This window comes from Heterodontus francisci, chromosome 27, assembly GCF_036365525.1.
Source record: "Heterodontus francisci isolate sHetFra1 chromosome 27, sHetFra1.hap1, whole genome shotgun sequence".
Lineage (NCBI taxonomy): Eukaryota > Metazoa > Chordata > Chondrichthyes > Heterodontiformes > Heterodontidae > Heterodontus > Heterodontus francisci.
The window spans coordinates 23,092,505-23,118,795 of record NC_090397.1 but is presented as its reverse complement, the minus strand read 5'-3'; the positions used below and the strand labels follow the sequence as shown (position 1 = coordinate 23,118,795).

General features: G+C 44.0%; 1 protein-coding gene across 1 annotated transcript in view; it reads left to right on the top strand.

Annotated features, from left to right (window-relative positions):
- The first annotated feature begins 15,550 nt into the window (after window positions 1–15,550).
- The window catches only part of LOC137384702 (CD9 antigen-like), a 46,445-nt gene continuing 35,704 nt past the window's right edge, over window positions 15,551–26,291 (top strand). Inside the window, exon 1 of the mRNA XM_068059003.1 lies at window positions 15,551–15,981. Within this exon, the coding sequence (XP_067915104.1) occupies window positions 15,919–15,981 (63 nt within the window). The 5' untranslated portion in view covers window positions 15,551–15,918. The remainder of the gene's footprint in view (window positions 15,982–26,291) is intronic.

The window sequence follows — 26,291 nt, the reverse complement described above, 5'->3', positions numbered from 1 at the left end:
GTGGTGATGTTCCCATGTATGTGCTGCCCTTGTCCTTCTAGGTGGTAGAAGTCAGGGGTTTGGAAGGTGCTGTCTAAGGAGCCTTGGTGCATTGCTGCAGTGCATCTTGTAGATGGTACACACTGCTGCCACTGTGCGTCGGTGGTGGGGGGAGTGAATGTTTGTAGATGGGGTGCCAATCAAGCGGGCTGCTTTGTCCTGGATGGTGTCGAGCTTTTTGAGTGTTGTTGGAGCTGCACCCATCCAGGCGAGTGGAGAGTATTCCATCACACTCCTGACTTGTGCCTTATAGATGGTGGACAGGCTTTGGGCAATCAGGAGGTGAGTTACTCGCCTCAGGATTCCTAGCCTCTGACCTGCTCTTGTAGCCACGGTATTTAAATGGCTACTCCAGTTCAGTTTCTCGTCAATGGTAGCCCCTAGGATGTTGATAGTGGGGGATTCAGCGATGGTAATGCCATTGAATGTCAAGGGGAGGTGGTTAGATTCTCTCTTGTTCGAGATGGTCATTGCCTGGCACTTGTGTGGCGTGAATGTTACTTGCCACTTATCAGCCCAAGCCTGGATATTGTTCAGGTCTTGCTGCATTTCTGCACGGGCTGCTTCAGTATCTGAGGAGTCACGAATGGTGCTGAACATTGTGCAATCATCAGCGGACATCCCCACTTCTGACCTTATGATTGAAGGAAGGTCATTGATGAAGCAGCTGAAGATGGTTGGGCCCAGGACACTACCCTGAGGAACTCCTGCAGTGATGTCCTGGAGCTCAGATGATTGACCTCCAACAACCACAACCATCTTCCTTTGTGCCATGTATGACTCCAGCCAGCGGAGGGTTTTCCCCCTGATTTCCATTGACCTCAGTTTTGCTAGGGCTCCTTGATGCCATACTTGGTCAAATGCTGCCTTGATGTCAAGGGCAGTCACTCTCACCTTACCTCTTGAGTTCAGCTCTTTTGTCCATGTTTGAACCAAGGCTGTAATGAGGTCAGGAGCTGAGTGGCCCTGGCGGAACCTTAACTGCGCGGTACTGAGCAAGTTATTGCAAAGCAAGTGCCACTTGATGGCACTGTTGATGACACCTTCCATCACTTTACTGATGATTGTGAGTAGGCTGATGGGGCGGTAGTTGGCCGGGTTGGACTTATCCTGCTTTTTGTGTACAGGACATACCTGGGCAATTTTCCACATTGCCAGTGTTATAGCTGTACTGGAACAGCTTGGCTAGGGGCGCAGCAAGTTCTGGAGCACAGGTCTTCAGTACTATTGCCGGAATATTGTCAGGGCCCATAGCTTTTGCAGTATCCAGTGCCTTCAGTCGTTTCTTGATATCATACTGAGTGAATCAAATTGGCTGAAGTCTGGCATCTGTGATGCTGGGGACTTCAGGAGGAGGCCGAGATGGATCATCAAGTCGGCACTTCTGGCTGAAGATTGTTGCAAATGCTTCAGCCTTATCTTTCGCACTGATGTGCTGGGCTCCCCCATCATTGAGGATGGGGATATTTGTGTTGCCACCTCTTCCAGTTAGTTGTTTAATTGTCCACCACCATTCACGGCTGGATGTGGCAGGACTGCAGAGCTTAGATCTGATCCGTTGGTTATGGGATCGCTTAGCTCTGTCTATCACATGCTGCTTACGCAGTTTGGCATGCAAGTAGTCCTGGGTTGTAGCTTCACCAGGTTAACACCTCATTTTGAGGTATGCCTGGTGCTGCTCCTGGCATGCCCTCCTGCACACTTCATTGAACCAGGGTTGGTCTCCTGGCTTGATGCTAATGGTAGAGTGGGAGATATGCCAGGCCATGAGGTTACAGATTGTGGTTGAGTACAATTCTGCTGCTGCTGATGGCCCACAGTGCCTCATGGATGCCCAGTTTTGCATTGCTAGATCTGTTCGAAATCTATCCCATTTAGCACGGTGATAGTGCCAAACACGATGGACGGTATCCTCAATGTGAAGGCGGGACTTCGTCTCCACAAGGACTGTGCGGTCCTACCAATACTGTCATGGACAGATGCATCTGCGGCAGGCAGATTGGTGAGGACGAGGTCAAGTATGTTCTTCCCTCGTGTTGGTTCCCCCACCACCTGCTGCAGACCCAGTCTAGCAGCTATGTCCTTTTGGACTCGACCAGCTCGATCAGTAGTGGTGCTACCGAGCCACTCTTGGTGATGGACATTGAAGTCCCCCACCCAGAGTACATTTTGTGCCCTTGCCACCCTCAGTGCTTCCTCCAAGTGGTGTTCAACATGGAGGAGTACTAAGTCATCAGCTGAGGGAGGGCGGTCGGTGGTAATCAGTAGGAGATTACCTTGCCCATGCTTGACCTGATGCCATGAGACTTCATGGGGTCCGGAGTTGATGTTGAGGACTCCCAGGGCAACTCCCTCCCTACTGTATACCACTGTGCCACCACCTCTGCTGGGTCTGTCCTGCCGGTGGGACAGGATATACCCGGGGATGGTGATGGCAGTGTCTGGGACATTGTCTGTAAGGTATGATTCCGTGAGTATGACTATGTCAGGCTGTTGCTTGACTAGCCTGTGGGACAGCTCTCCCAACTTTGGCACAAGCCCCCAGATGTTAGTAAGGAGGACTTTGCAAGGTCAACAGGGCTGGGTTTGCCGTTGTCGTTTCCGGTGCCTAGGTCGATGCCAGGTGGTCCATCCGGTTTCATTCCTTTTTATTGACTTTGTAGCGGTTATGTACAACTGAGTGGCTTGCTAGGACATTTCATTGCTGTGGGTCTGGAGTCACATGTAGGCCAGACCAGGTAAGGACAGCATATTTCCTTCCCTAAAGGACATCAGTGAACCAGATCGGTTATGACAACAATCGACAATGGTTTCATGGCCATCATTAGACTAGCTTTTAATTCCAGATTTTTTATTAATTAAATTCAAATTCCACCTTCTGCTGTGGTGCGATTCGAACCCATATCCCCAGAGGAATACCCAGGGTCTCTGGGTTACTAGTCCAGTGATAATACCACTACGCCACCACCTACCACTACCCTGGTTATATTGCTGCTTCTTTGACACTGGGCCATAGCAGAACATTGCAATAAATAAACTGACAGCAAAATATCTTTCCAACCTCCTGTCTAGTTTCATAGTTTATTTTCATTCCTTAAAAACAAAACCCCAGGAACATACTGAGAAATTATTTTGATCTTAACATTCTGATTATAAAAACAGGACATCGGTCACCTATTGCCTTCAGGATAGAGCTTAATAAAGGAAAGGTCCTTTTGATTCTTTTTGGGGAAATCAGAAGAGTAAAGTTTGATGAAATTAGCAGCTGGAACAGTGACGAGGAGAGAAATAAGTATCTGATCAAAATAGTGCTGAAAAATAGGAACAGAGGAGATTCTGAATTCAAAAACTGCACATGAAAGAACTATGTATCTGTTAATAGGAAGATTTGGACCAATATTTCTGAAAAATTACATTGCAATACATAGCTTCTGAAAAATAATAAACTGGTCTTTGACCTTATATGAGTATGACCCAGTACTTATAACTTTCTGAAAAATTGCACAGATGACATGGAGGGTTACACAGTGCTTGGGGAAAGAGGTAGGCTGTCAGTACTTGTGCTTAACAAATTCCATTTTAATTGCTGTTCTCAGATAAATGCCTTTGGTCTTTCTTTTATTCTTTCATGGGATGTGAGCATCAATGGCAAGGCCAGCATTTTTATCCATCCTTAATTGCCCTTGAGAAGGTGGTGGTGAACCGTCTTCTTGAACTGCTGCTGTCCATCTGGTGTGGGTACACCCACGGTGCTGTTAGGGAGGGAGTTCCAGGTTTTTGACCCAACAACAGTACAACAGACCCAAGTCAGGTGGTAGAGGTCGCAGGTTTGGAAAGTGCTGTTGAAAGAGGCTTGGCAAGTTTCTGCAGTGCATCTTGTATATGGTACACACAGCAGCTACTGTGGCCGGGGGAGTGAATGTTAAGGTGGTGGATGGGGTGTCGATAAAACGGACTGCTTTGTCCTGGATGGTGTTGAATTCCTTGAGTGTTATTGGAGCTGCATTCATCCAGGCAAGTGGAGAGTACATGTGCCATATAGATGGTGGACAGAGTGAGAAGGTGAGTTGCTCGCCGCAGAATTGCCAGTCTCTGACTTGCTCTTGTAGCTACAGTATTTATATGGCTGCTCCAGTTCAGTTTCTGGTCAATCATAACCCCTAAATGTTGATGGTGGGGGGGTTAGCGATGGTAATGCCGTTAAATGTCAATGGGAGGTGGTTAGATTCTCTCTTGTTGGAGATGGTCATTGGCACCACACAAATGCCAAGCAATGTTACTTGCCACTTACGAGCCCAAGCCTGAATGTTGTCCAGGTCTTGCTGCATTTCTGCACGGACTACTTCAGTATTTGAGGAATTGTGAATGGTACTGAACACTGGGCAATTGTGAGCAAATATCCCCACTTCTGACTTATGATGGAGGGAAGGTCGTTGATGAAGCAGCTGAAGATGGCTGTGCCTTGGACTGACAAACTCCTGCAGTGATATCCTGGGGCCTAGATGTTTGGCCTCCAACAACCACAACCATGTTTGTGCTATGTATAACTCCAACCAGTGGTGAGTTTTCCCTTGATTCCTATTGATTTAAATTTTGCTCGGGCTCCTTTTTTTATTCTTTCATGGGATGTGGGTGTGGCTGGCAAAGCCAGCATTTGTTGCCCATCCCTAATTTACAACTGAGTGGCTTGCTAGGCCATTTCAGAGGGCAGTTAAGAGCCAACCACATTGCTGTGGGTCTGGAGTCACATGGAGACCAGACCAGGTAACAACGCCTAAAATATATTAGTGAACCAGATGGGTTTTTATGACAATCGATAATTGCACCATTACTGAGACTAGCTTTTAATTCCAGAATTAAGAAAAATAATTAATTGAATTTAAATTCCACCAGCTGCTGTGGTGGAATGCCCTAGGGCATTTGCCTGGGCCTCTGGATTACTAGTTCAGTGATATTACCACTATGCCACCAGCTCTCCTTGATGCCACACTTGGTCAAATGCTGCCTTGATGTCAAGGGCAGTCACTTTCAATCCACCTCTAGAATCCAGCTCTTTTGTCCATGTTTAGACCAAGGCTGCAAAGAGCTCTGAAGCCGAATGGCCCTGGTGGAACCCAAACTGTGCATTGGTGAGCAGGTTAATGCTGTGTGTCACTTGATGGCATTGTCACCGACACCTTCCATCATTTTGCTGATGATCGAGAGTAGACTGATGGGACAGTAATTGGCCAGATTGGATCGGTTCTATTTTTTGTGGACGGGCCACACTTGGTCAATTTTCCACATTGTCCGGTAGTTGCCAGTGGTGTAACTGTACTGGAACAGCCTGGCTAGGTGCACAGCTAGTTCTGAAGCACAAGTCTTCACTACTATTGCTGGGATGTTGTCAAGGTCCATTGCCTTTGCTATATCCGGTACCTTCAGCCGTATCTTGATATCATGTGGAATGAGTCGAATTTGCTGAAGACTGGCATCTGTAATGCTAGGGACGTCAGGAGGAGGCAGAGATGGATGATCCACAAAGCACTTGTCTTTTGCACTGATGTACTGAGCTCCACCATCATTGAGGATGGGAAAGTTTGTGGAGCCTCCTCCTCCGGTTAGTTGTTTAATAGTCCACCACCATTCACGACTGGATGAGGCAGAACTGCAGAGCTTTGATCTGATCCGTTGGTTGTGGGATCACTTATCCCTATCACATGTTACTTCTGCTGTTTAGCATACATGTAGTCCTGTGTTGTAGCTTCACCAGGTTGGAGCCTCATTTTTAGGTATGCCTGGTACAGCTCCTGGCATGCTCTCCTCACTCCTCATTGAACCAGGGTCGATCCTCTGGCTTGATGGTGATGGTAGAGTGGAGGATATGCCAAACAATGAGGTTACAGATTGTGGTTGAATACCATGCTGCTGCTGCTGATGGCCCACAGCACCTCTTGGATGCCCAGTTTTGAGCTCCTAGATCTGTTCTAAATCTATCCCATTTAGATTAGATTAGCTTAGAGATACAGCACTGAAACAGGCCCTTCAGCCCACCAAGTCTGTGCCAAACATCAACCACCCATTTATACTAATCCTACACTAATCCCATATTCCTACCAAACATCCCCACCTGTCCCTATATTTCCCTACCACCTACCTATACTAGTGACAATTTATAATGGCCAATTTACCTATCAACCTGCAAGTCTTTTGGCTTGTGGGAGGAAACCGGAGCACCCGGAGAAAACCCACGCAGACACAGGGAGAACTTGCAAACTCCACACAGGCAGTACCCGGAATCGAACCCGGGTCCCTGGAGCTGTGAGGCTGCGGTGCTAACCGCATGGTGGTAGTGCCACACAACATGATGTTGGGTACCCTCAGTGTGAAGACAGGCTTTGTCTCCACAAGGACTGTGTAGTGTTCACTCCTACCAAAACTGTCACGGACAGATGCATCTGCGGCAGGCAGTTTGTTAGGGACAAGGTCAAGCAGGGTTTCCCTCTTGTTGGTTCTTTCTCCACCTGCTGCAAGCCCAGTCTGGCAGCTATGTCCTTCAGGACTCCGCCAGCTTGGTCAGTACCAGTGCCACTGAGTCATTAAAGTCCCCCACCAACAGTACATTCAGTGCCTCAGTGCTTCTTCCAACATGGAGGAGTACTGACTCATCAGCTGAAGGAGGACAGTACCTGGTCGTCAGCAGGAGGTTTTCTTGCCCATGTTTGACCTGATGCCATGATACTTCATGGGGTCCGGAATCAAGGTTGAGGATTCACAGGGCCACTCCCTCCCAACTGTATACCACTGTGCCTCCACCTCTGGTGGGTCTGTGCTGTGGGTATGTGGGACAAGACATACCCAGAGATGGTGATGGAGGAGTTTGAGACATTGGCTATAAGGTATGATTCCGTGAGCATGACAATGTCAGCTCTCCCAATTTCAGCACAAGTCCTCAGATGTTAGTAAGGAGGACTTTGCCGGGTTGACTGGGCAGGGTATGCTGGTGTCATTTCCGGTGCTAGGTCGATGCCGGGTGGTCAGTCCAGTTTTATTGTTTTTCAACTTTTCTGTAGTGGTTTGGTACAACTGACTGGATTGCTAGACCATTTCATAGGGCAGTTAAGAATCAACCACATTGCTGTACATTGAAAGTCACATGTAGACCACAGTAAGTAAGGACGGCAGATTTCCTTCCGTAAAGGACATTGGTGAACCAGATGTGTTTTTAATGACAATCTGGTAGTTTCATGGTCACCATTACTGAGATTAGTTTTATATTCCAGATTTATTAATTAATTGAATTTAAATTCCACCAGCTGCCTTAGTGGAATTTGAACTTCTGCCCCCAGAGTATTAGTTGGGGCCTCTGGATTACTAGTCCAGTAGCATTACCACGATGCTACTGGTCCCCTATCTATCTGTCTACATGGATTTCTGTTTTGTGCTCTTTAAGCTGTCTAGTATCACCATTTTATCAATGTCAAAGTTCTTAAATGTACTTGGATTATCATGCCCAACTACGAGAACTTAGAGAAAGACTTCTATGGAGGGATAGCATACAAATTCTCTGTAAAAGGGGAGGGGGAGCATACACTCTCTTTGTGAAGTGAGAATGGAGAGTGCAGAGAGTATCTCAGTAGAGGTGAGGGGAAGGGAAGAATTTCTGTGAGAGTGGGAGGGGAGTTTATCTCTGTGAACAGGCAACAGGGAGTGAGTATTGAGGGAGGAAGAGAAGCAGGTGGAACATAATCCCCACTCTCCACCCCCCCCCACCCCCGACCAGATTGCTTGGCATATATATATCTGTGGCACACAGGAGGGCACCGTATTAGGAAACTAGGTGTATGATTCGAAATTTGCTGTCTAAAGATTCTCCAGACTTCACTAAGTTTTCCTTTCTGGCAATGTGGCATTTAACCTCTGAATGCACACTGTACTGAAGCACCAATAACCATGGCAATTTTCTAACGTCAAGTTAACTTCAAGAATCTATGTAGGCTCCCAGCATTTATTCCCACTTCTGATTGGGAACTCACCACTGGATGGGGTGGGACATGGTGTGCTGCTATAGGATGTAAATGCCTGCAGCAGCTTAAAGGGAAAGACACCATCAAAGACCATTTAGCATGCAAACTTTGGTTACAACCATTGGACATAGTTTGCAAGATCCGCTGCAGCACCAACTTTGCAGCAGCATCGGTCTGACATTCCTGCATTGGAGCCCTCCTCCTCCAGGACGCTTGTTTGTAAGGCAAAGTTGGGCAGCACACCACCACTAACCTTGAACACAGGGTGGGCTATACTGTAGAGCATTCCCAGATCTATCCATCAATTTAACATGCCTTCAAATTCCAATAATGTGCTTTAGACTCTGCTGATAGAATGAACATATAAGGCATGCCCAGCTGCTGCACTGGTGTCACCAGGTTGTAGAGGGTGATTTTGATCCTCTAGGCTTCAGTTAGGCACTTCCTTCTCTAACTGAAAGGGTGCAGACATGGTAGACTGCCTTAAAATGAAAGTAGCTGCCAGGAAAGCAAGCATTTACTTGCATGAGAATATGTATTGGACTCCATCCCAGCCATTTGCTGCACAGAACCTCTATATGGGCCTGATGCTCTGTGAGCATCCTTTTCTTTAATAAAAAAAAGAGATTTGTTTTTTATATATTGCCTTTTACTATCTCAATGTTCCAAACCCCTTCACAGATAATTAAGTGCTTTTGAAGTGCAGCCACTGTTGTAATGTAGGAAACATGACAGCCAATTTGCTCACAGCAAAGTCCCACAAACAGCAGTGAAACAGTAACCAGATAATCTGCTTTAGCAATGTTCACTGAGGGGTAAATGTTGGTCAGGGAACCTCCTGGCTGTTCTTTGAAATAGTGCAATAGGACCTTTTATATCGACCTGAGAGGGCAGACAGGGTCTCAGTTTTAAATTTCATCTGAATGGTGGCACCGTTGACAGTACAGCATCCCTCAATAATGAAGTGGGGTGCCAGCCTAAATTTTGTGCTCGACTCTCTAGAGTGGGACTTGAACCCACAACCTTTGACTTAGAGATAAGAGTGCTACCAACTGAGCCATGGCCAAATGTTATGGCAAGACCCCTGACAGCACCATCTGTTTTCTGTGCAGCAAGGGACTGATCTGTCTTGTACTTTTCCTCAACTCCACCAGGCTCCAACTCTTCCTCTGCATCCTCTGGCTTCTTTGTGTTCCGTGTCACACAGGACGTCAATTCCTAATCTCCAGAACCTGTACCTCCATGTGCATGATTCTCTGAGCTGGAATGAGGGTGAATGACAGGGTGGGTGTGCGATCACCAGAGACAGATGGCACATGCATACCCCTTACAGTCTCAGGAGGAAAAAAAGTTAAATTGGTGTTCTTGAGCAACATTCTACTGTAATCAGCTACTTTCTGATTTTTTTAATGAGGAAAGTGGTAGCTGGTGGAGAGATTGAAGAATGCACAGACACATGAAATAAGAAAACAGTCAGCATGGCTTTGTCAGGGGGAAATCGTGTCTAACAAACTTGAATGAATTTTCTGAGGAGGTGACTAGAGGTGTAGATGATGGTAAAGCAGTTTATGTAGTCTACATGGACTTCAGTCAGGCTTTTGATAAGGTCCCGCATGGGAGATTGGTTAAGAAAGAAAGAGCCCATGGGATCCAGGGTAATTTGGCAAATTGGATTCAAAATTGGCTTAGTGGAAGGAGGCAGAAGGTGATGGTAGAGGGTTGTTTTTGTGAATGGAGGCCTGTGACCAGTGGGGTACTGCAGGGATCAGTGTTGGGACCCTTACAGTTTGTAGTGTACATTAATGATTTAGATGTGAATATAGGAGGTATGATCAGTAAGTTCGCAGATGACACGAAAATTGGTGGTGTCGTAAATAGTGAGGAGGAAAGCCAGGACGATATAGATGTGCTGGTAAGATGGACGGAGCTGTGCCAAATGGAGTTTAATCCTGAGAAGTGATGCATTTTGGGAGGTCTAACAAGGCAATGGAATATACGATGGATGGTAGGACCCTAGAGAGCACAGAGGGTACTTGCCTTTATTAGCCGAGGCATAGAATATAAGAGCAGGGAGGTTATGATGGAGTTGTATAAAATGCTGGTTAGGCCACAGCTGGAGTACTGTGTACAGTTCTGGTCACCACACTATAGGAAGGACGTGATTGCAATGGAGAGGGTGCAGAGGAGATTCACCAGGATGTTGCCTGGGCTGGAGCATTTCAGCTATGAAGAGAGACTGGATAGGCTGGGGTTGTTTTCCTTGGAGCGGAGAAGGCTGAGGGGGGACCTGATTGAGGTATACAAAATTATGAGGGGCATTGATAGGATAGATAGGAAGAAACTTTTTCGCTTAGCGGAGAGGTCAATAACTAGGGGGCATAGATCTAAAGTCAGGGGAAGGAGGTTTAGAGGGGATTTGAGGAAGAATTTTTTCACCCAGAGGGTGAATCTCGAACACTGCCTGAAGGGGTGGCACAGGCAGGAACACTCACGACATTGAAGTAGTATTTAGATGAGCACTTGAAACGCAATAACATACAAGGCTATGGGTCAAGTGCGGGAAATGGGATTAGTTTGGACGGGTGCTTGGTCGGCGCAGGTGTGTTGGGCCGAAGGGCCTGTTTCTGTGCTGTGAAACTTTATGACACTAGTTCTCACAAACCCACTGAAGACAGTGACTCCTGTATCTCCACTCTCGACAGCCAGGACAGAGTGGAAGCCAACTATGGACATTGTTGTCCAGTAGCCTGGTATTCCCCAGCATTGTGTTCCATCTTCTCCTCTAGGAGGAATTTAAGTGTAAATTGACCAAGTGGTCTTCAGGTCCTGCAGTCACAATCAGTCAGGATTCATAGAATGGAAGTAGGGGTTGGGGAGCAAGGTCCTAGATTGTGAGACTTCAATAGGCATTGTACGATGTGAGAAGCTTAATATGAGTGTTACCGAGTGATTTTACTTTTGAGGCAAAGAATATGATACAAAGTGCCTCCCTAAAACGGTTATTGTTCTGGGGAATATACATGTGCTTCTCTGTGATTCACATATGCCCTGTTATTTATTTGAAAACATTCTTTACCTTATCTTTTTGACCCAAGCTTTTGGTCATCTGTCCTAATGTCTCCTTCTTTGACTTAGTGCCAATTTTTTTGTCTGATAATGCTCCTGTGAAGTGCCTTGGGATATTTTACAATGTGAAAGGTGCTATATAAATGCAAGTTGTCGTTATGTCTTGTGTTGTCGGGATCACATTTTTGTCCTCTCCCCAAGTCTAGAGACACTAACGGGTTTCTTATTGAAAATGCTCCTGTATCTGCTTTTTTAGAGGAGGAATGAAAGAAGAGAAGTTGGCCAGACAGCACAGGTAGTGTAAGGCACCCACCTTCTGGTATCCACACTCCAGATTATATAAATCAAGGGGCCCCTAAATCCAACTTGCCCAGGAACATCCCTTGTGAAGGCTATGCTTCATAAGGGAGGCCATCAATATGTTATACCACATCCTGCAACCTCACCTGCAGCCCACCTCCACTGCAGGCAGTGTGTTAATTATAACTGTGAAAGTCAGTCTGCATGCAACAAGGTCATTTCAAGCTGCCTATGGGGAAATCAGTAACATTAATCAATCAGCTGTGCACCGATGCATCAAACAAATCAGTTTCCTACACTGCCACAGTGACTACACTTCATTCACTGTAAAGCATTTTGGGAGGTCCTGTGGTCATGGATATTATATAAATACAAGTCTTTCTTTCAGATCCATTGTTTGCTCGAGAAAACCAGTTCACTTCACCCCGGACAACTGGGGCTAGCATAACAGAGCACTGCAATTCTATGGACAAACTGCATTCTCCAAAGTACAAGGAGTTATACATTCCGCCCACACATATCACTCCACCCACATGCTCTCTTTATCAGTCCCATCGCCTGCATCAATAGAAGAGGATTAAAAAAAATTCATTATTGAACACTGTCGAGATGCTAAACCACATCTGACATGTAAGAAATCTTTTATCTGAATTTCTGAAGTTCATGTCTATACGATAGGTAACAAGACCAATCTTTGGCCTTCTCCCGAACATGTATGCAAAGGAAACTGGACTGGAAGCTAATATGCACATGTAAAGTCTACAAGAGTTTAAGCCTTGGACTGCTGAAGGTATGGCTGCCATGAGAAGTTGTAAGCAGCAAAAAAGGCAAGGATTTTATAATTGTTATTTAAACTGTATTTGATTTTCCACATTTAACTTACTACCCAGCAACACTGGAGGCCAGTTTTACACAGTCATGATTAATGTCCAGTGCAAATGGAGTGATAATGACAGAAAATAAAAAGGCTCAGATTTTGCAGTAAAATGGTGCGACTTTCAGCACTTGCTGTTATAGAATCATAGAATGGTTACAGCACAGAAGGAGGCCATTTGGCCCATCATGTCTGTGCCCGCTCTCTGTTAGAGCTATTCAGTCTCACTTCCCTGCCTATTCCCTGGAGCCCTGCAATTCTTTTCTCTTCATATAATTATACAATTCCCTTTTGAATGCCAAGATTGAATTGGCCTCCACCACACTCTCCAATGCAATCCAGATCCAAACCACTTGCTGCATTAAAAAACTTTTCTTCATGTCGCCATTACTGCTTTTGCCAATCACCTTAAATCGGTGTCCTCTGGTTCTTGACCCTTCCACCAATGGGAAGTTACTCCCTACCTACTCTGTTCAGCCCCCTCTTGACGATGGCATAGTGGTAATGTCCCTGAACTCCTTTCCTTTTGGGCCTCCTTATCTCGAGAGACAATGGATACGCGCCTGGAGGTGGTCAGTGGTTTGTGAAGCAGCGCCTGGAGTGGCTATAAAGGCCAATTCTGGAGTGACAGGCTCTTCCACAGGTGCTGCAGAGAAATTTGTTTGTTGGGGCTGTTGCACAGTTGGCTCTCCCCTTGCGCCTCTGTCTTTTTTCCTGCCAACTACTAAGTCTCTTCGACTCGCCACAATTTAGCCCTGTCTTTATGGCTGCCCGCCAGCTCTGGCGAATGCTGGCAACTGACTCCCACGACTTGTGATCAATGTCACACGATTTCATGTCGCGTTTGCAGACGTCTTTATAACGGAGACATGGACGGCCGGTGGGTCTGATACCAGTGGCGAGCTCGCTGTACAATGTGTCTTTGGGGATCCTGCCATCTTCCATGCGGCTCACATGGCCAAGCCATCTCAAGCGCCGCTGACTCAGTAGTGTGTATAAGCTGGGGGTGTAATGCAGAAATCCAGGATAATGCCTAGGGGGACATAGGTTCAAAGCCCACCATGGAAGTTGGAGGAATTTTAATTAAATTAAAAATTTCAATAAATTAATTAAAATCTGGAACTGGAAGCTAGTCTCAGTAATGGTGATCATGAAATTATCATTGGCTGTTGTAGATACCCATCTAGTTCACCCATGTCCTTTAGGGAAGAAATCAGCCATCCTTACCTGTCCTGGCCTACATGGATCCAGACTTAACAGAAATGTGGTTGACTCTTAACTGCCCTCTGAAATAGCTTAGCAAGCTGCTCAGTTCTCAAGGGTAATTGGGGATGGGCAACAAATGCTGGCCTTGCCAGTGACACCCACATTCAATGAATGAATAAAAAAAATCTATTAAATCTCCTCACAAACTTCTCATCTCAAAAGTGAATAGCACCAGTTTCGCGAGTCTATGCTCAGAAGTGAAGTTTCTCATCCCCAAACCATTTCTGTAAATCTTACCTGCAGCCCCTCCAATGCATTTCCATCCTTCCTAAATTATTAAAGCATAAATTTGAAAGCAACTTCAGGTGTCAACATATGCAATTAAATGTAGAAATCAGGAAGCTGCAGTCCAAGTTGCCCTGCTCCTCCAGAAGCTGCACAATGATGGTATCATGCCAAGGGACTGAACATTGAAATAAAAGCAAAATACTGCAAATCTGAAATAAAAACAGAAAGTGCTGGAAATACTCAGCAGGTTAGGCAGCATCTGTTGAAAGAGAAGCAGGGTTGACGCTTCAGGTCTGTCACCTTTCATCAGAACTGGCAATGGTTAGAAAAGAATTAGGTTTTCAACAAGTTGGGGGGGGGGGGTGGTGCTGTTGGGGAACAAAAGGGGAGGTGTGTGACAGGGCAGAGGGCAGGAGAGATTAAATAACAAAGATGTCATGGGAAAAAGGCAAAGAGAATGTTAACACTTGTGGTGAAAGACAAAGCATTAGTCCACAGAGAGTGTTAATGGCAGAGTACTGAGCAACTCTGTCCAAAAGCACAAATATGAAAAACAGGCACATAGTTAAAAAATAAAATAAAAAGAAAAATAGAGAAAAAAGGACAGTCATGCTCTGAAATTATTGAACTCAATGTTGAGTCCGCAAGGCTGTAGAGTGCCTAATCGAAAGATGAGGTGCTTCTCCTCGAGCTTACGTTGATTTTCACTGGAACACTGCAGCAGGCCAAGGGCAGAAATGTGGGCAAGAGAGCGGGGGGGGGGGGGGGGGGGGTGGTGTTGAAATGCCAAGCAACCGAAAGCTTGGACTGAGCGGAGGTGTTTTGCAAAGTGGTCACCCAATCTACGTTTGGTCTCCCCAATGTAGAGGAACCTGCATTGTAAGCAGCAAATACAGTATACGAATTGAAGAAAGTACAAGTAAATCCCAGCTTCACCTGGAAGGAGTTTGTTTGGGGCCTAAGATAGTGAGGAGACAGGAGGTAAAAGGACAGGAATTATACCTCCTGCAATTGCATGGGAAGGTGCCATGGTAAGGGCATGTGGTGTCGGCGATAATGGAGGAGTGGACCCGCATGTCACGGAAGGAACTATCCCTTCGGAATGCTGACAAGGGAGGGGAAGATGTGTTTGGTGGTGGCATTACGCTGGAGGTAGTGGAAATGGCGGAGGATGATCCTTTGGATGTGGAATCTGGTGGGGTGGTAACTGAGGACAAGGGGAACCCTGTCGTGGTTCTGGGAGGGAGGGGAAGGGGTGAGGGCAGAAGTGTGGGAAGTGGATCGGCCTTGTCAACCACAGTGGGGGGAATCCTCGATTGAGGAAAAAGGAAGGCATACCACCCCCCCCAAATTCACTTGCTTAAAACCCAATTCTTTTCTCACTGTTGCCAGTTCTGATGAAAGGTCACAGACCTGAAACGTTTAATCTGTTTCTCTCCACAGATGCTGCCAAACCTGAGCATTAAAACACATCCAATGGTGTAAAATTCCTCTGTTTCAATTGTACTCACACAGTGGACTAGTCGGAAAAGGAAACCTAACTTTGGCACTGCTGATTTTTTTTTTGGTTAATCATACATTTGAAATGAGAGAACTAATGTGAGACAGAGGTTGCATTTCCCATGACTAAAGGCTGACTCTGATCACTAATGAACTGCATTTTGCAAGAAGTGGTGACAGAGTCAAATTATCATATATACACACGCCCCAGCTCCTCCTCGCAATTCTTTCCACTTGTCCCAAACTCAGCCTGTCTCATATGATGCACCTCAGATCTAAGAACGATACCAAAACATCTCCATGGAAACTAATCTCTGACCCGCCATGAAAGACGTCAACCACCGCGCCGTCATTCTAATCTGAGCAGTGGAGGGAGCAGCACACGCAGTGAGAGAACCTGCAGTGGGCATCAAGCAGCGCCTGCTCATCACCTACCTGGAGGCTGCTCGCAGACAGTAGCGATTCAGCGCAGTCTCACCCCCTCCCCGCCCCGTCTCTACACCTGGGAACAATCTGCTCCAAGGGCGAGGTCGCATTCCGCACTTGTGCGCACGCGTCTGTTTGCTGAATCCTTGGAACGGAGCGCGGCGATTTATCGTTCCCGACTCGGGCAAAGTAGACCCCTCCTCAAACGTCAAGATGGTGCACGGTGGCATGAAGTGCGTGAAGTACTTACTGTTTGGCTTTAATTTCCTATTCTGGGTAAGTTTGACTATTTTCCCTCTTGTTGAAAATGTTCAGCCTGAGTGGCTAGAAGAAAACAAGAATTCGTATGTCTTCAGTAACCGCGTACAAAGGTATTTGTTGGTTTATGGGACCAGTCGTTTTGCTTCACCACCCCCCCCCCCCCCCCCCGTCGAGCTTAAAGCTCCTGGAGTTTAAAACTCGACAGATTATTTTTAAATCAGTCTGAATTTGCAATTGTTTTAGACCTGTTCTGAGATGTAACATTTGCACTAACTTGGTTGGGCCCTGCCTTTCTTACTGCTCCCCACCTTACCAAGTTCCTTGAAGCAGTTTCACTTTTTGACTCTGTTTGTGAAGTAGAAGATAGTTTTCGTCAGTGTGAGATGTGTTGATATCTGTTTGAAATCTCCAGGTGAATGCGTGCTAAAGGCAAACATGGCTGTTATATGTCCTCATCGGTTAGAAAAGTGTGGAAATACCTGTTTATAGATGGAAGGTTCTAATAGGCTGAAAAGTTGGGCAATTCTGCAAAATGTTCATTGCTCTACAAGGCCCTGACTTCATTAAGTACTTGTGATTAAGAGTAATCACGTTGTTATAACAATTGCCAACATTTTCTGTTTTTATGATGTGCTTGGTTGATTTTAATATTTTTAAACCCCCCCCTTTGGAAGGCTGTTCTGTATGGCAGTAATGGTGGTTGGATCCTCTGTCTACTTGTCCATTCCATGATTCCTCGTAGTCCTGTGCTTGCTTGATTCAATTGTTTAAGAGCCTCCCATTTTTTTAACTTCTGTAAGAAATGAGCAGTATGAGTTGGGTAAAAGTACATGAGGTGGGTTCCCATTGCCTTCCTTGTATTCTTTAAAGGGAACACAAGTCCTGTTCCTTAGGATTCTCTGCCTGTAAGCAGCTGTTGTCCTTCGAGGTTCTAGCTCTTCCATCACCACTGAAAATTTGTTGGTTCTGCCATTGGCCATGGCTTGCAACCCTGAGCATGGGGCCCTTAACGGGACCTGGGGCAACTTGCAAAAAGGCAAGAATGATTCTCCCTCCCTCCCCGCTCAAATGACCCTGCTATCCTAGTTCAGCATGGCATTTCTTAAAGTATCAACTCCTGTAACTTGGCTAATAACTTAATTATCACTTAATTGGGTATGTGCTATTTTCTGACCCTTGCTAATGTTACAAGACATGGCATCAATTCCAGATGTATATTGACAACATTCAGCTCGACCCCGCAGCTGCCTTTGGATTGTCTAGTCCTTCAGTGAACAGTCAGAAGTTGAAACTATTGGGTTTGGACTCTGCCACACATTCCATTTCCTTGCCATCAATTCTATTGCCTCTTGTTGGCTACTGTCTCAGGCTTCTCTGGCCTGTTTGCAACTTTGGCATCCCATTTGATTCTGAGATGAGCATCTGACCCTGTGATCCCTCCATCTCTCAGAACAATGACTTCCACCTCTAATACTATCCATCTCCATCCCTGCCTCAGCTCATCTGCTTAAACCCTCATCTATGCTTTTGTTACCTTCAGGCTGACCATTCTAGTGTTTTCCTGGCCGCCCTGTCCTTTCACTCTCTAAACTTGACCTCATCCTAAACTTGACCTCATCCTAAACCAGACCAAGTACCACTCACCCGATCACTACTGTGTTTGCTGACCTACAATGGCTCCTTATCACTAATGCCTCAGTTTTAGAATTATCAACTTCATGAAACATTAACACATACAATATTCTGAAGGGACTTGATATCCTCTAGCTGGGGAATCTAGAACATGGGGCACAATATAAGGATAAGGGGTCAATCACTAAGGACAGAGATGAGGAGAAATTTTCTCACACAAAGGGTTGTGAATCTTTGAAATTCTCTACCCCAGAGGGTTGTGGATGCTCCATCATTGAATATGCTGAGATGGACAGATTTTTGGTGTCTCGGGAATCAAGGGATATGGAGACTGGGCAGGAAAGTGGATTTGAGGCAGAAGATCAGCCATGATATTGAATGGTGGAGCAGGCTGGAGGGGTCATATGGTCCACTCTTCTTGTTTCTCATGTTCTTGTGTTCAGATGTCTGACTTCCTCCAGCTCTACAACCCTCCAAGAACTCTGCATTCCTCCAACTCTGGCCTCTTGTGTGTTCCCCCATTCCCTTTGCTCCCACCATTGGCAGCCATGCCTTCAACCAAAAAGGCCCTAAACTCTGAAAATACTTCCAAAACCTTTCTCCTCCTTTGAGCTCCTTAAAACTTAACTTATAACCAAGCTTTTAGTCATCCCTACTAATATTGCCTTCTTTGGATAGTATCAATCTTATCTGATTGTGTTTTATGAAGTGCCATGGGACATTTTCCTATGTTAAAGATGCTATATAAACATGTTATTCTTTGTGTGTGCGCATTTTGTGTTTGAGACGTATCTTTTAAAACCAAGGTAAGAGGGAGGATCAAATATCTGATCTTGATTCTGAAGTTCCTTCACTCTATACTAGTTCTTGTGTTTAATTTTCTTGAATCTAAATAGGGCACAGTCTTTGGCAAATTATTTTTCTTTATAAATATGCCATGTAAATGGTGGTGGTTCATTGTCTAGTATTCTGACTGGTCAAACCTTTTTTAGTTTCCATTTTGAACAAGCTTGCATTTTTTTGAACCTGCAGATATGCAAACATCTTGGAGAAATATCAGGTTTCATAATTTGCACCTGGTTTTTCTTCCCTCACTGCACAAATGTTTAGTGCTTATCAGTTGGGGAAAGTGAAACTGGTAAGTTCCTTTTTGAGTGAAGCATATAAGCACAAATGAACAAATAATTTGTTCTGTAGAGATAACAGGACTTTCTTAAATGTATTTTTAAGGAGCAAATTGTGGTTGAAATAAAAGTCTTAAATTTAAAATAGAATATAGAGAAAAGGCAGCCAACCAGTGTTGGATGACCTGGTGGTTGGATCCAAAGTTGCTGGCATGATGTATTTTATGTATGCATCTTGAACAAAATTATCATCTGGTAAATAAAGGAAGACAACTTGTGGCAGTTCCCATCTCGCTTACCATCTTTGTTTACTTGAAAAATAAGAAAGGTAGTATTGGCTGTTCACTTTTGAGTGTTGGCAAAGGTATTTGGGCCCTGTGGCACATCATCCACATGTAACATCCTGCCTTGTACATGAGCTTTCTCCCTAGACTGTAATGGATATACTAGTGGACTAATATCCAAAAGGTTGGGTATCTGAATTCAATACATTTATGGGCTTGCACCAGAAAAATGTTGTTGAAAGCTGATTATATCTTGTGACTGCTCAGAGATTCTAATCATGAGACTTAAAAAAAAAATGTTTTAAATACATTTTTGTAAGTTACAATTGTCTTAATTTGTTTACTGCAGACTGAGAGCAAATTGATTAGATGCCTCAAATGTCTGTTATATCTTTAGTAAGGAGAATGAATTGGCAACTGGCAACAAACAATTAACATTGTTCTTTGGCTATGAGAAGGGAGCCGAATTAATTGTATATGGTAGCACAATCAATCGATCTTGCTACCAATGCCCTCACAGGTCGCCTTGCTCTGAAAGGGAATAGATAGTATGAAACCAATTTCTGAGAGGTGGGTCTGATGCCTTTGAACACTATTGATCGATGGTTATATTTTATTTGATATCCTATTAGGTCAGGTTTCGTAACAGAAGATGGTACTGGGCTGTTGAGTGAATTTCTACTTCGCCAAGCCAACTATTCAGGATGGTTGCTGACTCAATTTTTGAGAGTAAAATTTGCAATGCCAATGCTAAGTGTCATCCTGGAGAGCCTCAGGACGTTTGAGTTTTTTTTAATGCTTTGGAACAGGGGCTGAGCATTTTTGTAATCTAGTGAAATCTGCTGTTACTTCAGTTAATATTTCTTAATGAAATTGGTAGTTTACAGGTTGAGATATAGGGTCTCTCAATTGGACAGCCCAGGAGAGTGCAAGACAGCTGGTACTCTTTACAATTAGTTTATCAGCAACATAGTTTATTGTTCACACAAATGCATGTTGCCTCCCAGATCACCTCCCATTTCAGTTTGCATTAATTGTGCACTTGCCTGTGCAAATGGTCCATTTTAATGGAATGGGAAGAATCTGGAAACCACCGAGATGGTAACACTCCCTTGCATACTGCTTAAGTCTGAATCATAGAGTCAGAGTTTTACAGCAGGAATATGAGATATCTCTGCTTTACAAATGCACAGAGCTCCACTTCCTGTTCTTCAATTTTAAAGCCAGAACATGTTCATTTAACATTGAATATAAAAAAAAGTTGTTACGTTACCAAGGAGTCCAAGCGGACCTGTTTGAATAGATTTTAAACCAGGTTTGACCAATTTGTGTCAAACGCAGACGGCTGGGAACCGCTCACTGTGCTCTTCATTCAGAATGGGAGCTATACCACTATTATGTTGCTGTGAAATGGAAACTAGTTTAAACTATTAAGAAAAATACTGCGGATGTTGAAAATCTGAAATAAAAATGGAATCGAGGCAATTAGGGATGGCCAATAAATGCTGGCTTAGCCAGCGACGCCCACATCCCTCCGAACGAATAAAAGGAAATAAAAGCAAAATACTGCAGATGCTGGAAATCTGAAATAAAAACAAGAAATGCTGGAACCACTCAGCAGGTCTGGCAGCATCTGTGAAAAGAGAAGCAGAGTTAACGTTTCGGGTCAGTGACCCTTCTTCGGAACCCAATAAAAAGAAATGTTGGAAATCGGTCAGGCAGCATCTGTGGAGAGAGAAACAGAATTAACATTTCAGGTTGATGGCCTTTTGCCAGTTTATTCCAGCATTTTCTGTTTTTATAACAAACTAAATGCTCATCACCAGTAATGAGTGGCCTATCTAAAGGAAATTTCTATGTGGTTTAAATTTGAAGTTTGATCCTCTTGGCCAATGATGCAACCTATATCCTGTGGTGCCCATCAGGTCGTGCAAGGCTTCAAGCATACCAGTGGACACCGTGTTATCTCTTTCCAGGATTATAGGCTGTTGAATAGTAAACAGGACCCTTGGCGCAGTCCTTTCTCTCTACTTTCTTTCGTCACAAGCGGACTAACTTGGTGCAGAATAGTGATCGAACTGGGAACTCTTCTGATCTCTACAATCTGCTGCATTTACCTGTTAAACCTTGGTGGGGGAATTGCAGAATGCTTTTTATCTTGTATTTCAATGGTTATGACCTTTATTTTTTCTCTCAAACTTTGTCCTTTTGATTTTCCCCAGCATTTTGGTTGCTGAATACAATAGCTTCTATTCATATTTGTCAGACTTGAAATTGATCCACAGGTTTAATTGCTGTCCCCTCTACCAGGAAGCACGAATAATTGGTATAAGTAACCTTGCCAACATTAGGAACCGTAAGCTGCTGTTTAGCCATTGTTAGGCAATGCTTCCTCTCACCTGTATAGTCAATGATCTGAGTGATGTGATGTGATACTTTTCTAATGCATTTGTACAAAATGGGCAATTCCAGATCAATTAACCAAAGAAGCTTATTTTAGTTTCTATCCTGATGCCAAATTGAGCCTGTTATGTACTATCTGGAATGATGGCCTGTGTTGCTACTCAGTTTGTTTGAAATCTATGTTCGAACTAGTGTTCGATGTTTCCCATTGTTAGAGTGTAAATATTTCAAGTGCTCATTATTCTTCACTGAAGTCCAAATGATCATACTGCTGTGGACATAAGCATTGCTTTTCCGAAGCATTTTAGAATTTACAAATACTGCCAGCTGTCCAATTTAATGGCATTTAAAGCTGTTTATTGAATATTAGGTTTGACCTTTTTTTTGAAGCTCGGAACAAAGGAAGATCATGGGGACACACAGAAAATGCTGGAAATACTCAGCAGGTCAGGCAGCATCTGGAAATGAAAGGTCATCGACCTGAAACAATAACTCAGTTTCTCTCTCCACAGATGCTGCCTGACCTGAGTATTTCCAGCATTTTCTGTTTTTGTTTCAGGTTTCCAGCATCCGCAATATTTTGCTTTTGTTGAAGATGGTGGGGAGATGTTTGACATTACATGATGATTGAAGGTGTGTGGTCTGGGAATAGCTGGGGGAGATATAAACTTAGTGAAAGTGAAGTGCTGAAAACGAGGATGGACGGACCTGGTACTGGGGGAGGGGGTGAAAACAGGGTCTGGCAGGGGGAAGGGTGAAACATGGTGGAATGGATGATGTGAACTTGGATTTTCACATCCTAGTCCTCCATAATGACCTAAAGGTGACTGGGTATCAGCTCACTTAAAAACACTAGCAGCTGGGAGGACGTTGGAACCGGTCAGGAGTTGGGCAGGGGGGGTGGGATGGGAGGTGGATGGATAAAGAGGTCTCATTGGTAAACCTGGCGAGCCTGGGGTCAGCGCAGGAATAAATGTGCAAACTGATGTGTGGTTGTGCATGTAAGAGTCCGAACAGGAAAATAACACAATGTGGGAAATGGGAGGTGTAGGGGGAAGAAGGTCTGAATGGGCAGAAGATGAGGAACAAGTCTGGAAGGCTGAGCTGGAAGGGCCAGGGATGTGTGTCAGAATCAATTGATTAGATATAAAGTGTTCAAGTTTGTCTACATTCGAATAAGTAACCGTAAGCATGAATGATGAGCATTGCAGCAAGTACATGTGACATGTGACACTTTTAATGTTGAATTTGTCATTGTATTGCTCATGGAGAGTTGGAGAATGCAGTACTTTTAAAGGCTAGAAAGATTATATCGATAAAGTGAATGATGGGTTAAATTGCAAAATAGATTGGTGTATGTGTGGAAATTATGAATCAATTAAGTTAATGGGAAATAAGATGTATATGAAAAGCTAAATCTGTATGGATTAAGTAATAAAGGGAGTTTTGGTTAAAAGTGAAATTGTTTACAATTTCCATTAAGTATGAAATATTTTATGTAAATATTGACATTTAATGTATAAATTAGCACTGTATGTTCTATGTGGCAGGTGATTTTTTTGGTGTTGGATATGCATGTAGTTCTCAGGTTAAAATAAAGAGTGGCGTTGTGTTCACACGCTAGCTGTCTGCAATATTGGCCCTTTTATACAAGAGACAGACAAAATACGGTCTTTCTGAGATCCATAATGCGGACTTTCCAGTTGGATTTGACCCCATGATGAGAGTCTGCTGCATAATTGCACCTTTGGGATGACTTCACTATGTGGTGGAGTGAAGGCTGCTTGTTGTGGTTGTGTGTGGGGAGGAAAGTGCTTTCTCTCTCCTTGCTGTGGATGAGGGAGAATGCTGCTAATACTATTTTGAGGCCTGCAATATAGACTCCTGACTTTTTTCAAGGAATCAAAGACTGGTCCCCTAGCCACCTGCCTACTGTTGCTGGTCTGTGGGTAGAAAATTGTAATCTATTCTTTGACTCAAATTGACTACTTGTTGAACTGTACTACTCAGCTGTAAAATCAGGCTCCAGTGGCAAGGAGGAATATATGATTACAGAATGAAACTAGTATTTTTTTTAAATAAAGGAATAGGAAAACTTCATTGACATTTTATTCTTTAGGTTTTATCAGATGAGAGATGGGTGGATCAAGGCTGGGTAAATAGAATGGGTTGCTAAACCAAAATCACAACAGTCTATCTAGAAGGAATGGGTAAAAGGATTTTTGGCCTGCTTGCATTGAGAGGGGTGGAGACTTAATGCACTTTGGTGTGACCTCCACCTGGCCCCTTTTGGGCCCTCAGCTTCAACCTTGTGCTGCTGCTGTGGTGTGACCCTTGGCTGGAAAAGTTATATTGCTGAGTTCTGGCAGTAGAACTAGTCTATGTTGGAAGGATATATTTCATAGAGTACATAATCTCATAATTTGAACTACTGAAGCAAATGGGGAATATTTCTTAACCATATGATGTAAAATTGAATTATTCATGCATGTTGCTTCTATAATGTACCTTTCTACATGGTTCAAACATAATTACTTGAGGATGGAAGAGGTTAAGTGAAAAGACTCCAATACAAGGCTAGGGCATGAGGGGGAAGAGAAGCACCAAACCTGGTAACATTAGGGCCCCAGATATTTGGAAGCACTGGAGGGGGAGGTCCAGGAATCTAAGGGCAGGTGTGGGTGTAGTTTGGTCTGCCAAAATTGGGAGTGTGGACCCGGGATGTTGGAGTATTGGAAATGGAGGGATCCTGTGATCTCCAACATTGTGGACCTAGGATTGTGGGTGGTGGGGATTGGTGGTAAGGGGGGAAAAACAATCCTGGGTTTATAAGAAATGGTGTCCTGTGGTATGAAGCCTAGGGAGAACTGGAAGCGATAGAGTTTGGAAACATTGGTGTGGGTTAGTCTCCAGTTATGTTGAATGGGCTAACAGTGGGGGGTGGTCAGGTGGATTGGGAGGGGGAGGTGTGGTGGCAGGGAATGCCAGAACAGAATTCTGGACAGCATTTCCTGCCACAAGCTGGTTTTTCCATTTCTGATTTCAGTGAGATTAAAACATGAAGTGCTCTGTTAGTGTTTGCTGTATACAACCACACTAACATTAACTGCAATCCCGTAGGTAGCAAAGAAAAAATCTTAATTATGTAAAGGGGCGGGGGGGGAGGGCAATGGAACATTGAGGAAATAATGTGCCAGGAATGGAATTGTTTACTGTACAACAGTCCTTTTTTTAGGGATTCTACACAATGCAAATACAAATTCCTTTGGCTCAAAATCTATCCTTGCATTACATTTATGCTTTAGTGACTGGGGTATTTGGAATCATTGTAAAAAGCAGCATCTGATCTTTAAATTATTCTGATTGTCATTTCGCTTAACTAGGCTTTTATTAAGACTTTGCTTGTTTTCTTGAATTGTAGAGATGCTCAACATAAATTTTTTTTTTTCTTCAAATTTACCTAAGTTTTGTTGGGGTTGGTCCAGTTTTCCCCAACTTTTCTTTTTGAAAAATGAAATCTGAGTTTATAAATCATCAAATTGAAGAATAACTTCAATGATCCTTAGATACAAGAATTTTTTTCCCTTAAATTTTCTGTATAGAACAATGTGGCAAACCAAAGGACCCAAGTAAACATCAAGAATGACTCCAGGTCCCAGACTACCTGTGAGCAATATCACAGCAGAGGATCGCATGTAATATACTTATTTATGCCTTTTCATCTCTCTCTACTCGCCACCTCTCCTGCCCCATACCCAAACAATTACATCACCATAAATGTTTGTCCTCAGTAGCTAGGGCACTTGATTACTGCCTCATTCACTCAGAGCTACTTTAGCGTGAGTGTTAGTAATGTTGTGTTTGCCTTTTGACAGTGCTGCTGCTGTATTGGATTTCTGGCTTCTGGAATTGCACTAATGAGCTGATACAGTTTGCAAAGGTGGGACACAGCCCTTTTGAGTATTTTAATAAAATTGCCAAAATTTGAGTTGCCTACAAATTATGGAAATCATCATTGTGCTGTACTTCCATGTGGGCACAATGATGGTGAGGTCAACATTCTAGCAGTTTATTTTTACAGCAGCCTGCCTCCCAGTTCTCAGAAGTTGTTTGCCAGAATTCAGGGGAGTAAAATGGAAATGACTTGGGAGTGGTGCAGATTAGAACTGAGTAAGAAGTGACTTGCACTTGCACTGGAAAATGTGTTGAAGGATACAGAATGTAAGCTTGGTCATTACTTGTTCTTTGTGAAAAGTCTATATAAAATGTGAAACATTCCAAATCAGGGTCTGAATATACACTCACTTTCAATGCTGAATTTCTAGATTTAAATTTTTTGTGGGGAATGCTGCAGGTTTTTCCAACCTTCTCATTTAATGAGCTTCATTTTGTACATGAGCTTGCACTCATGGAGAGCTCGTGTCTGTTTCCAGACATATTCTTGTTACTGACCAAGTAAAATTACAGATTTGTTTCTGAACTTGAGGCAATTTGTGGTAATAGTTTAGTTACTCCTATGTTGGAGCCAATAAGGGTGTCACCATGTAATTTAGTTGCTTTCATAATCAAGGAATCCATCATATTAGAATTAGAACATTACAGCGCAGTACAGGCCCTTCGGCCCTCGATGTTGCGCCGACCTGTGAAACCATCTGACCTACACTATTCCATTTTCATCCATATGTCTATCCAATGACCACTTAAATGCCCTTAAAGTTGGCGAGTCCACTACTGTTGCAGGCAGGGCGTTCCACGCCCCTACTACTCTGAGTAAAGAAACTACCTCTGACATCTGTCCTATATCTATCACCCCTCAACTTAAAGCTATGTCCCCTCGTGTTTGCCATCACCATCCGAGGAAAAAGACTCTCACTATCCACCC